Source organism: Schistocerca piceifrons, chromosome 11 (assembly GCF_021461385.2).
Source record: "Schistocerca piceifrons isolate TAMUIC-IGC-003096 chromosome 11, iqSchPice1.1, whole genome shotgun sequence".
NCBI lineage: Eukaryota > Metazoa > Arthropoda > Insecta > Orthoptera > Acrididae > Schistocerca > Schistocerca piceifrons.
Genome location: NC_060148.1, coordinates 20,398,692 through 20,412,144, shown reverse-complemented (window position 1 = coordinate 20,412,144; position 13,453 = coordinate 20,398,692). Strand labels below are relative to the sequence as shown.

The following is a 13,453-nucleotide window of genomic DNA, read 5'->3' as shown; positions in this document are numbered from 1 at the left end:
AAAGGACATATTTCAAAAACAAGCTCAAAGATGAGGGAATTTTCCATAAAATGTTGATAGCCATACACAGGAAACTTCAAAATCCTTCTAATTTCAGAGAAAGTGAATAAAAAATTGAGATCAAACATTAACTTTAGCATGTTTTAATTTGCCAGAAGCTAACAGTGACATTCTGCTGTAATTACTTCTTTTATGAGCATCAAATCCGTAGGTGTATTTTATGTGTTACAGGTGTGTCATATTTGAGTCCACACAGTTTAATTCTGTGATTATATTAACAATTAAGTAATTTATATGATACCAAATATTTGGAGTGGTAATGTGGAGCTCTATTGGTTAAAAGTATTGCAAACATTCTGTAGTTAGAACTGTAACATTCCCTTATTCTTTTAGTATCAGCATTGCCACCATTTCCTTATTAAGGTTGTGAATTCTATTACCAACTACACTTTCATTTAATTGTATTCAAGGTCCTCAAATGTTTTCAACAACAACTCTTGGGCCATCTACCACTTCCCTACATTTAATAGATTCTGAATACCTACCGAGAAAACAAAAACCGATCAAGAATATTAAGACTGCTCACAAGAACTTTGAGGGTATAAAACCAATTACATGAGCAATAGCAAAAAATAATACACCAGGAGAACAAGATTGTAGGGGTCATAACTTTAGATTTCTCTACCAGGCACCATGGTGGATAGAATGCCAAATATTGTATTTCCAATAATTCCGCATATATCTCCCTCTTGTCTGAGAAAGCAACTGTGGTCAACTTAAAAATTGACCACAAATATAGCATCTGATCAGATCATCCAACAGACCATAGAACTGATCTACCGCACTAGCCATAGCATCTGCACTTCAGCAAGTAAAGTGCTACCCACATATTACTTAATCATATCCATTAATAAGACCACTTTCTGTCTAGACTTCAACAACACACCAAACAATCGTGAATCAGAAAATTAATTTGTAACAACTGATTGCTAACACCACAATAATTTAAGAACATGTGAATTTCCTAGTAGACAACAGACCTGTAATCATTAACTGCTGACATGCCAACATCACAAACAGTATGCTGCAGAAATTTTGAAATAAATTACATACTAGAGAGCAGCATCATATACTACAGGACACCAATCCATTTCAAATATGTTGAACAACCAAGAGTCACACAACTTTGTCAGCTCATGTATCAAAACCAACAGCCAATACCAAATGTTTCATTTGACAAACAACAGGACATGTAATCTGCAATTGTTTACACACCACATAGCACATAAAAATTAATGAAACAATGGTAAGAAATACATGAAGCTATTTACCAATGAGCCTGATTCAGCATATACTTCATTCTTCTCTTTTTTCAGCCAATTAGTTCCCTTGCAGTTCATGATTGCCCTCGTAAGCCACTGAAAAACAAGAAATAAGAAGTGGTCATACTGTTTGCATTCTTACTATGCGTTATAATGCACAGGCGGTATTTTCTGGCTGCAGCAAATGAGTCAGTGCATATGAAAAATTTGAAAATGGCTGAGGAACAAGGAGCCTGATGAAAAGAACTGATTAACAACTGTCTGGTTATGAGGACTCTGAAGCCTCACTGTCATTAATGGAAAACAGAACTAAATTTGAGAGGAAACAAAAACAACATACACAAGGAAACAAAAGATTATCAGTTGCTGCTGTTACTTAGTAGCATTTGCTTGTGGTATACAATCCCATTCTGAACATAGTAACTGACATATCTTGCTTTCTTCACATAAATTTCTGACTGCCAAGAAAAGCAACTAAGACAAAGTGAATTTACCAAATAAGTCTATTTACTATAAACAACAACAATTTTAAGTATGAAGAATAAAAGATTAAACTGAGTCTTGAGCTTACACTCTTGAGGTATATCAGAATCTATTCTGCAAATACATTAATATATAGAATAATGTAAGATGTTTAGAATTATATTCTCAGCAATGTATGCAAGGACAGAAGAGAATTATTTCTCAATCATACTGGCTGCTCTTTCAATCCTGAATCTATAACCCCATATTTGCTCATGGTATTTAGACAAGCACAACATGAAAATCCGCCCCTACAGGCAGTTCATTTTTTTCGTCAGTCAGTTAAATTTGTATTTTTAACAACTGTTTCCTTATATAGTCATCTATATTCAAAGTTATCAACCAAGTTTAGAGCAACACTGGGCTCTTTACCCAGTCACTGCAAAAACAACAGACACTGCAGCCTGCATGTTGCATAGAAAAGTAAATCATTTTTGATTGTCAAGATTTAACGCCTATTAAATTCCTCTAACAAGACTTAGTGAAATTACTTTCTCATAAGAGTATCCATGACAGTCTTCTGTGGAGTTGTGATGTGCTGTATTTTGGCAGTGGCAATTACACACATCCATTAGGCCTTATAGAGTCAATTACATTTTCCATATCCTTCCAGGAAGGTGATGCACTACTTAAAAAAAAAAGTTTACAACGTGCACATTACTACAAACAGAAGTTAACACTATTTACTAAACTATGGAGTACACAGGCACATTGAAAACCCACGGAAATCGCCACACAATGAATTCCCTCTACAGCATTCTCTTTCATCCCAACATAACCAATCCCTGAAATTCTGTATTAACGTAGGCAAATGAATCGGATATATCGACAATACAACTGTTCACGCTACAACCTGGATAAGCTACACACGGATTACAGTAAACTCTCTCACTGTTCCTAGTCATCCCTAAACAAATATTGTTACCGAACATCACATGCACAACGCAAGTCAGTATAACAATACTAATGTGTGTGCGAACTTCATTAAGTGCCTTTTTCCTGTCAATCACGAAGTATTTTGCATTGACCTTCACTTTAACTACCACAGCATTTACAGAAATCTTTCCTGTAATTTCAGACAACACATCAAAATTTCAGCCGGTTCTTTTGCTAACTCACTGGAGACACATTTAGCAGTTTTATCGGATAGGACGTAAGCAGCAAGCACATGCCATACATACACGTCGATCTGGTATTTCTCGTAGCTGACGAACAGCTTAGGTACGTAATGTGCTCTAATATGTTCGTTTAAACACTAATCACCTCCTGTTCGAAATGCGGCAACACAGGCTCACTGAAAACAACAAGTGCTTGGTTCTAATACACATGACTTGAAATAATTACTTATGGCATTCAAAGGCAATCCAAATCATAACCAGAGACGCCAAAGATAATGCAAGAATTAAATGTGGAAAAACTTAATGCTCAAATGTGCCCAATAAATGAAATTAAACCAACATAATAGTTGTACGAACAGTTACCACAGCATCATTACAAGGTATTAACAAAGTACTTCATTCGTGGTAGTTAGCTGTAAAAATAATTACAATTATGTACTGACTTAGTTCCAGACTCAGCATGTATGTTTCCTTAATTTCATGTCTCTATTATCTAATCACTTCTTTATTACACGGAAATTGCAACGTAACTACGTATAAACGTATGATACGAACTTCTAAATTCTACGGCCACCTGACACTGTGGTCTAATGCTGGGTTTACACTAGCAAGTTATCGCAGCAGTTCACTTGCGCGGATGAACTTGCCGCGCTTTCTTTTTTTTTTTTTTTTTCTTTATTGTGATTTTAACACCTTATACAAAGGCGGGCTGGCAGCAGCACAATACGCCGCTCTTCAGCCTTGAGTGTTACAACAAGTAGTACATAAAGGTGGCACAGAGTAGACAGTAAAAACGGTGGGCAAAAAAATGTAGACACTAAAAATCGAAAAAACATGTAGCCGTTCACGCTGGACGAGAAACATCACTAACACTGGGCGACACGATGCACAGAACATGGATGATGGCGACGGCACGTGAACGGTGGGGGCGTGACTGCGAACAACACTACACACAAACGAAGGCACACACACGAAACACTGACAGCGATGATCTCCGGCGCGCGAATGTTCACTGAGTGTGTACGAGTCCGGGGACCTGCCAAGAGAGGAGGTGGAGGAGGAGGAATGGGAAGGGGAATGGGAAAGGGGGGAGCAGAGATGCCATGGGCAAAGGAGAGAGGGGGAGGGAGGAAGGGGGAGCGGAAGCCCGGTGGAGAGGGCAGGAGGGAGGGGGCAAAGGAAAGAGGAGGGAAGGGAAGGGAGGGAGGGAGGGTGCCTAAAGGAGAGGACACAGGAGGTGGGGGGAGGATCAAAGTTGATAAGAGGGGTAGATGGAAGGGACGAGGACATCATCAGGGAGGGGGAGCTGGCGGAAGCCACCTTGGGAGAGGGTAAGGAGGGTGGAGAGATGGAGACCGGGTGGGACATGGGAATACAGGCGCGGCAGCGGGCGGGGGTGGGAGAGGATCGGGGACACGAGCGGGTGAGGAGGATCAAGTTTACGGGAGGTGTACAGGATCCGTATCCTTTCAAGGAAAAGGAGGATTGTGGAGGGGTCCAGACCCCAAGTGCGGCCGGAAAGGAGCTTCAGGAGACGGAGTCAGGAACGTGCCTTGGCTTGGATCGTCTGGAGATGGGGAGTCCAGGAGAGGCGACGGTCGAGGGTGACGCCAAGGTACTTAAGGGTGGGAGTGAGGGTGGTAGGACGGCCATAGACGGTGAGATAGAAATCAAGGAGGCGGAAGGAAGGGGTGGTTTTGCCTACAATGATCGCCTGGGTTTTGGAGGGATTGACCTTGAGCAACCACTGGTTGCACCAAGCGGTGAACCGGTCAAGATGGGATTGGAGAGGGCGTTGGGAGCGTTGCAGGGTGGGGGCAAGGGCGAGGAACACGGTGTCATCGGCAAACTGGAGAAGGTGAACGGGGGGCGACGGCGGCGGCATGTCCGCCGTGTACAAAAGGTACAGAAGGGGGGAGAGGACGGAGCCTTGGGGCACACCGGCGGAGGGGAAAAAGGTGTAGGAATCGGTGTTATGGATGGTGACATAGGAAGGATGGCGGGAGAGAAAGGAACCGATCAGACGGACGTAGTTAATGGGAAGGGCAAAGGTTTGGAGCTTGAAGAGGAGACCGGAATGCCAGACGCGGTCATAAGCGCGTTCGAGGTCAAGGGAGAGGAAGATTGCGGAGCGACGGGAATTAAGCTGTTCGGAAAGGAGATGAGTGAGGTGAAGGAGAAGATCGTCGGAAGAGAAGGATGGCCGAAAGCCACACTGGGTGACGGGAAGGAGGCAGTGCTGGTGGAGATTCTGGTGGCTGCGGCGGGTGAGGATAGATTCCAGGACCTTGCTGAAGACCGAGGTAAGGCTGATGGGACGGTAGGAGGAGACGGCGGACGGCGGTTTGCCAGGTTTAAGGAACATGAGGATACGGGAGGTTTTCCACAGGTCGGGGTAGTAACCGGTGGACAGGACTACATTGTAGAGCCTGGCCAGGGTGGAGAGGAAAGAGACAGGAGCTTCACGAAGGTGACTGTAGGTGGCACGATCATGACCAGGAGCGGTGTTGCGTTTGGTGCGGAGTGTATCAATGAGATCCTGGGTAGTGATAGGGGCATTGAGTTCCGCGTGTGTAATGTTGTCCAAGTACTGGAAACCAGGAGCGAGGGGAGGGACAGAGGTGTCAGTTCGATCGCGGATATCCGGGAAGAGGGAGTAATCGAACTGGGGATCATCGGGGATGGAGAAAACATCGGAGAGGTAGGAGGCAAAGTGATTGGCCTTACTAAGGGTGTCAGGGAAGGGGTGATCATCGTGGAGAAGAGGATAGTAGGGGGAGGGTTTAGTTCCGGTAAGGCGACGGAAGGCCGACCAGAACTTGGACGAGTTGATTGGTAGGGTTGCATTTAAACGGGTGCATGTCTGTCGCCAGTCCCGGAGTTTCTTAGCCATGAGCAAATTACGAACGTGTCGCTGGAGTTGCCGGTGGCGTCGTAGTGTGTCCGGGTCACGCGTGCGGAGGAAGGCACGGTAGAGACGACGGGATTCATGGAGGAGGAGAACGGCCTGTGGGGGTAAGGTAGGACGGTGGGGGTGGATGGCGACAGTAGGAACGTGGGCCTCCACGGCCTCAGACAAGGTCTGCTGGAGAAAGGAGGCGGCATGGGTGACATCGTCAGGGTGGTGGTAGGTGAGAGGGTGGCTATCGACCTGGGTGGAAAGGGTATCCCGGTAGGCATTCCAGTCGGCTCGGGAATAGTCGTGGACATACTTAGGGGGAGGATCAGTACGAGGATCGGGGCGAGGGCGACGACGGTCTGAAATGGTGAGGACAGGGAGATGGTCGCTATCAATAGGTTCCAGGACATCCACCGTTATGCGGCCAAGGAGGTTGGGGGAGGAGAGGATAACATCAGGAGTGGAGTTGGATTCGGGACGGGTATGCTGGGGGATGGGGACGATGTCGCCTTGAAGGGTGGAGAGGAACCGATGCCACCGCCGTAACTGGGCAGCGGAACGACTATGGATGTTGAGGTCGGCGGCGATCACGTAGGAGGAAAAGGTACGATCGACGTGGGAGAGGAAGTCGAAGGGAATAGGAGCATTGGGGCGGACATAGATGGTGGCGCAGGTAACGGTAAGGCCGGGGAAGAAGAGACTAAGGATCAGGTGTTCGGTGGGGTCGGGAAGGAGAGGTTGGAGCCGAAAGGGGATCTGGCGGTGGTAACCAATGGCAACTCCGCCACGCGCAATTGGGAGGGGATTATCGGAGCGGTGGAGGAGGTAGGGCGAAGTGTGAACGGTATGGTGGGGTTGGAGGAAGGTTTCATTAAGGAGGAAGGCATCCACGCGGTGGGTGGCAAGGGTGTGCAGGAAGAGGTTCCTGTTGGCGGGTAGGGAGCGGATGTTGTTGAAAAGGATACGTTGCTGTCGCGCCATGATAGGGATTTAGCCGAGGGTGTCAAGGCGGGAGAAGGTGAAATGGGCCTGGTTGTTGGAGTAGGTGGCGTACATCTTGAGTTGGAAGATGGAACGGGCAGCAAGGGAGATCTGCTGGAGGGTGTGAGGGCGCTGAAAGGGATGAACCTTCTGGAGGACGATGGTAAGGAACCTGATGACGTCCTCAGCGGTGGGGGGGGGGGGACGAAGGGAATTGCCAGGAGGGGTGGGGGCGTCCAGGGGACGGACGGGGACGGTGAGTTCAGGAGTGGTTGGAGGGGGTCGGGCTTTACACTTTTGGGAGTAGGTGGGATGGGGGAGATTGCAGGTATTGCAGGAAGGAGGGGATTGGAGGTTAGGGCACTGCCGGAGGAAGTGCGCTTGCCGACAATGCGGGCAGGTGGGGGCCTCGCGGCACTTAGCTGTGGGGTGCGCGTTATAGCGCAGACACCTCTGGCAGCGCAGGGATTGAGGAGGGGAACGGGAGGGGTCGACCTTGTACCGCTGGTTAAAAAGGAGGGCACCCTCCTTCAGGAGACGGTCAATGGAGGGGGCGTGCTCAGAGAAAACCCGCATAAGGTGGGTGGGGCCGGCAGCGTTATGTATGCGGCGAACCGCACGCACCTCCAAATGGGGATGCGCCTTGAGCTCCGCCAACACCTCCTCCTCCGTGATCACTGGACTAAGCCGAGTGATCACGGCGGTGAGAGTTGGCGGGCGACGCGGAGGTTGGGGTTGGCGGGAGGGAGGTGGTCAAGGAGCAGGAGTGAGAGAGGCATGAGGGCCAAAGCGGGTGACAGGGATGCGGGAAAGGAGGTATGTGTGGAGGGTGGGGCTGGGGGAGGAGATGAGGACCGAATCACGGCGAGGAGTGAGGAGGGAGATGGGGGCACCAGGACAATGCTGGCGAAGGAAGACGGTGAGGTTCCGGGCTTCAAGGAGAGAGGGATCAGGACGGGAGAGGAGGTAGCGGTAGGAGGAGGGGGTAGAGGAGGAGGATGAGGGGGCAGGGACAGGCGGGGAGACTTCCATGGCATCATGGGTGGGGGAAGGAGGACGAGGCGGAGCCTTTTTGGAAGCAGAGGGAGCAGGGGTGCCACTGGGGCGCTTGACGGCGGTGGAGGAGGTGTGGGGGATGGGAACAACGGGAATGTGGCGGGGAGGGGCAGGTCCCGGGGCCGGAGTCAGCGCCGGAGATGGTGACGGTGAAGGCGAAGGCGACGGCGACGATGACGATGACGGTGGCAGTGGCGGCGGTGATGGCGAAGGTGACGGGGAGAGCTGGGCGTGGGCAGTGGCCCGACGGGCCACCACCCGAGCCGGAGCTGCAGTGACAGGCTGGGGGAGTGGGGGAAAAGGATCAGAACGAGAGGAGCGAGAGGAAGAAGCGGGAGAGGAGGCGACAAAGATAGAGGGTGAAGGGAGAGTGAGGAGAGGTGGGATGGAAGAAGGGGGGTGGGACTGGGCACACCAAGTTATAGTGGTGGAGGCGGCGGAAGGGGAAGTAAAAACTATGGCGGTGGTGGTAGCGGTGGCAGCGGTGGTGGGGGCGGACATGACGGTAGAGAGAAACAATAACGAACAGAACGAAGAGGAAAGGACAGAAACTGGGGACGGCGACGGCGGCGACCAGGCGGCAACGGCGGCGGCGGCGGCGGCGGCGGCACCGGCTGGCGGCGGCGGCGGGCACCGGATGGCGGCGGCGGCGGCGGCGGGCACCGGCTGGCGGCGGCGGGCACCGGCTGGCGGCGGCGACGAACAGACGGACGGACAGCAGACGGCGGCGAACAGGCAGACGGACGGACGGACGGACGGACGGACAGCAGGCAGCAGCGGCGGCGGCGGACAGCGAGCAGGCAGGCGGACAGACGGACGAACAGCGACAGCAGGAAGCGACGGTCAGGCAGACAGACAGACAGACAGACACAACCGCCGAAGACGGAGATTACAACCTGAGAGTAGCCCAGGCGTTGCAACCTGACGTCGTCGACTGAGGGGATCCAATCCTCTGATCCTTGCCGCGCGAATTACGAGTGTAAATATAGGTTCGTATGAGCAGTTGCCAGCGGGCTCGTGCGCATGCACAGAGCTGAATTCGCGTATGAGCAGTGCCTTCCTCCCGCTTCTGGCTACTTGAAGCGTGGCTCTTTGGTGTACGAGCAGTAGCAGCTAGTAGCCAGAAGCTACCCGGAAAAATTTTCCTGGTGCGCCCAAGCTGCCAGATTCGCGCATGCGCAGAGCAAGCTGAGTTATAGTGGGGGGTCCTTCCTCACGTGACCCGAGGCCATGTCTTCGTTTACAGCTCCCACGTCAAATGTAAACAAAACAGATTTCTGTGGCCGGGAGCTATCAAGTGAATTAATATACATTCTCATAACCATGAAAGACCAAAATAAGTTAGTAGTTTCAATTTTCTGATTTTATGTTATTTCCAGGTTATTAGTAATCAACCATTAATGTCTTAATGAAGCTATTTCTGTCTGTTTTATAGAGAAATTTGCTTCAGTTATTTTTTTTTCCGCTGAGCCAGTTAGTTTATTTGAAACAAAACGAAGTGTTTCATTCCGCGCTATTGGCTACTTTCAACCTCGTTCAATTTAAAGTGCAAATTTTCATTTTCTGGGACGAATGACGTTATACCATAATAAAGAACCAAATATGAGAATACAGTACTGGACCTCCAAGAAAATTTGTATCACGAGAACCACATGAAAAGCTGAATATCAGGAACTTCAGAGTCCATCTGGACATAGAAATGTGCAATTAGAGCGGAATGAAGCATTTAGTATGGTTTATGGTATTCCGCTGCTGCTGGAGTAGTCTCTGATGTCCTGTTCCTTGTATGACACTGTAAGATCTCTTAATGATATATACGTACGAACATACGTAAACATTGACTTGAAGCTAAGTAGGCAAATTTGGTCAGTGGTTTTGAACTAGATATTTTGTTTCAAATATAATGACAGCTGTAGCAGAATTTTATAGATCTGCCTTCTGTGAAAGTGTTTTTCGACCACAAGGTACTTGTCTCGTACTTCCTCTGGGCCTGAAGCTATTTCTTAATTTGTGTTTACGTCTTAAATTTATAGAATGCCCCACATGGCTTCATATTTATTCCTAGAGTAGAATATAAACTGTCAGTTGTACAGTTTCTTTGCCTCATAGACAACCATGTTAATTTTTTCACATTTTGAAATAGTCATGAAATTTATTGTCCTTCATTTCGGTGTAAGCTACACAAGAAACTCTTTTTTTGTTGCAAGTAATTTGTATTCCATTCCATCTTTTTTCTTTTCCACGCTTTTCATTACAATTACGAGAGCTGCAGCATAATCTCACCTGCCTACTTGTCATTTTATACTTCGGCTGACACTCATAGTGGTACTGAAAGCATATGTAAACAGTATCAGCAAGTTGCTGACGCAAGTTTCTTGCCAAAGAACTTGCAGAAGATCTTGCTTAATTCTGGCGCTGCTGTGTAAACACAGCTGCAAGCGGCTCACAATAACTTGCAGCAATAATTTCTGCAAGCGACTTGCTAGTGTAAACCCAGCTTAAGCCAATAAATGCAGAAGAAAGAACCTTCTTGGAATCAGAGCTGCACATCTGCTCAAAAGAAAAATGAAAGTCGTTGGTTGATTGATTTGCGAGAGGGGACCAAACAGCGAGGTCAAGGGTCTCGTTGGATCAGGGAAGGCTGGGAAAGGAAATCGGCTGTGCCCTTCCAAAGGAAACGTCCTGGCATTTGTCTGAAGCGATTTAGGGAAGTCACTGAGAACTTAATCAAACGCTGAACACAGATTTTAACTGTCATCCTCTGGAATGCGAGTTCATTGTGCTATAACTGCGCCACATCGCTAGGCCATGAAAGTCATATGGGAAACTATATGTTTTTTTACCAATTTTTTCAATAGTTGCAAATATGGTCTTGAAATCTATGAATAATTGTACAGTATTTAAGGATACTATAGTCACACAAATTAAAAAAGAACATTATTCACCCAATCAGCAATATAACAAAGCTTCAACTAAAACAATATTGCGAAAAATATATGTTGTACTTCTTAAATTTTTAAAATAATTTTACTAACGAAACCAGAGGCTCTCATCTCCATGAAGTGTTGTGTGGAACGTATGATATGTCAGCTTAATACCGTATTAGAAACCAGCTACCAGATTTTAGCCGGCCGTGGTGGTCTCACGGTTCTAGGCGCTCAGTCCGGAACAGCACGACTGCTACAGTCACAGGGCATGGATGTTTGTGATGTCCTTAGGTTAGTTAGGTTTAATTAATTCTAAGTTCTAGGGGACTGATGACCACAGATGTTAATTCCCATAGGGCTCAGAGCCTTTTTAACCATTATTTTTTTGAACCATTTGAACCAGATTTTAAACAAATTCAAGTAAAGCAATGCTTTATACAATTTTAGCATTCAAAGAATCCCTCATCCCTAAATTCAGAACATATCAACGTGAACAAATATGCATGTCTGAGAGTTTTCTGAAGTTAATAGTGCTGTACATAAAATAGTTCGTAGTAAATCATTTTTCATGATTTAAGCCCCATTCACATGTGCAACTAATATGACGCCCCAGATGATAGCACACTGCAGTGACACCTCAGATGCATGTATAAACACACAGTTTTCAGTTACATGACACAAGTTATGCAACAATGTTTGTGACAAAAAGTTCAACTCCATTTTACCTTGTGACTCCACTTACCATTCCCACCACTGAATAGCATCGTTTGGCTCCGTCCTTTTGACTGAATTTCAAAGCACCATTGCTGTAATTTGGTTTTCATTTCATAAATTTGTCTTGTGTGTGATTTCTGTTCTGGAGCACCAAAAGTGTTTAAAAACCTGTTGTTAACAACATTATTACAGAGTCTTGAACCGTATGGAACGATCTTTTTCTGGAAGTACAAAAACCATCACTAAAAATACAGAAGTTTAGACACCAAGGTTGGTTAACATTATAGATGGTTGAGCCTGAAATTAATGGAGTGAGATTTCTGGGGAAAATTTCAGTGTATATCGATAGGCTAATGGGAAATGTAGATGGCAGATTCGTTGCGAAAGACAAAAACTCAAATCCATCATGATAACAATTGAAGCTGCATGTGAGAATGTTTCACTTGAACGAAAGTTTCCAAATCATACTGTAATCATTGGTGGAACTTTAGTAATCCAACAACCAGTAGGGAAAACTACAGTTTTGTTAGTGATGGGTGTGGTAAGGCACCCTGTGAAACATTACTAAATGTCTCCTCTGAAAACTACCTAGAACAGGTAGTTAGTAACCTCACTCATGATGAAAAGATATTGGATGTAATGGCAACAAATAGTCCTGACCCCCTTAAGGATGTCCACATCAGTGACCATGATACAGATGTGGCAACAATGATCCACAGAGTACAAAGAATAACTGAAACAAGCATAAAGATACACATGTTTAGTAAAATAGATAAAAAATCAGTTGTGTCATATCTCAATGAGGAACTGGAAGTTCAAGCACAGGGCAGCAACATGTAGAGGAACTCTGGCTCAGGTTTAAAAGAGTAGTTGAGCATGCGCTGGATAGATGTGTACCCAGTAGAACAGTTCATAACAGGAGGCACCCTCCACAATTTACAGTCACCGTAAAGAAACTGCTAAAGAAACAGAGACTAATGTGTAATAGATGTAACACAAAGCATAGAACTGTAGATAGAGAATTGTTGACTAAAAAGCATTTGTCTGTCGAGAGATCAGTGAGTCAGGCTTTCAATTACTGCCATAGCAGAACACTGTCGAATGGTCTGTCAGCTGCCCATGTCGACTATCGATGCTGTGACTCTGAAGTGGAGATGTGAAGGAATAAACAAAGCTAAACCGAGGCCAGGAAGACCTCATGTACTATTGGGCAGGAATTGTCGGGCATTGTTGTCAAATGATATTTCACAAAACCCAAGGCAATTCTGGTTGTACGTAAAGGCTGTTAGCGGTGCAAAAGTTAGTGTCCAGTCCCTAGCGAATGAAACAGGAACTGACACTGAGGATGGCAAAGCAAAATCTGAAATGCTTAACTCTGTTTTCATATTTTCCGTTACAAAGAAAAACCCAGGACAGCTGCCCCAATTTACTCCTCATAACAATGAAAATATGAGGGAAATAAGTATTAGTGTCAGTGGTGCTAATAAACAGCTGAAATCGTTATACCTGAATAAAGTTAGAAGGCCCAATGGAATTCCTGTCAGATTCTACACCAAATTTACAGCTGAGTTAGCCCCTCTTCTATCATCTGACGCAGATGCCTCGAACAAAAAAAGGTGCCTAGTATTTGGAAGAAAGCACAGGTCACGCCCATCTATAAGAGGGTAGTAGAAGTGATCCACAAAATTACAGTCCAGTATCCTTGACATCGCTTTGTTGTAGCGTCTTAGAACATATTCTGAGCTCAAACATGATGAGGTATCCCGAACAGAATCACCTCCTCTGTGCCAGCCAGCAAGGATTCCGAAAATATCAATCATATTTTCTCACGTTACATATTAAAATCTTTGGATTAAGGCAGTCAGGTAGATGCAGTGTTTATTAATTTTCGAAAAACATTTGACTCAGTTTCAC

The 13,453-nt window shown here is 46.3% G+C and overlaps 1 protein-coding gene across 1 annotated transcript in view; it reads right to left on the bottom strand.

Annotated features, from left to right (window-relative positions):
• The window catches only part of LOC124720232, an 82,746-nt gene extending 80,084 nt beyond the window's left edge, over positions 1-2,662 (bottom strand). The window contains exons 1-3 of the mRNA XM_047245552.1: positions 2,568-2,662; positions 2,336-2,469; positions 1,332-1,418 (exon numbers count right to left, since the gene is read on the bottom strand). Of these exons, the coding sequence (XP_047101508.1) occupies positions 1,332-1,418; positions 2,336-2,416 (168 nt within the window). The 5' untranslated portion in view covers positions 2,417-2,469; positions 2,568-2,662. The remainder of the gene's footprint in view (positions 1-1,331; positions 1,419-2,335; positions 2,470-2,567) is intronic.
• Positions 2,663-13,453: the final 10,791 nt, after the last annotated feature.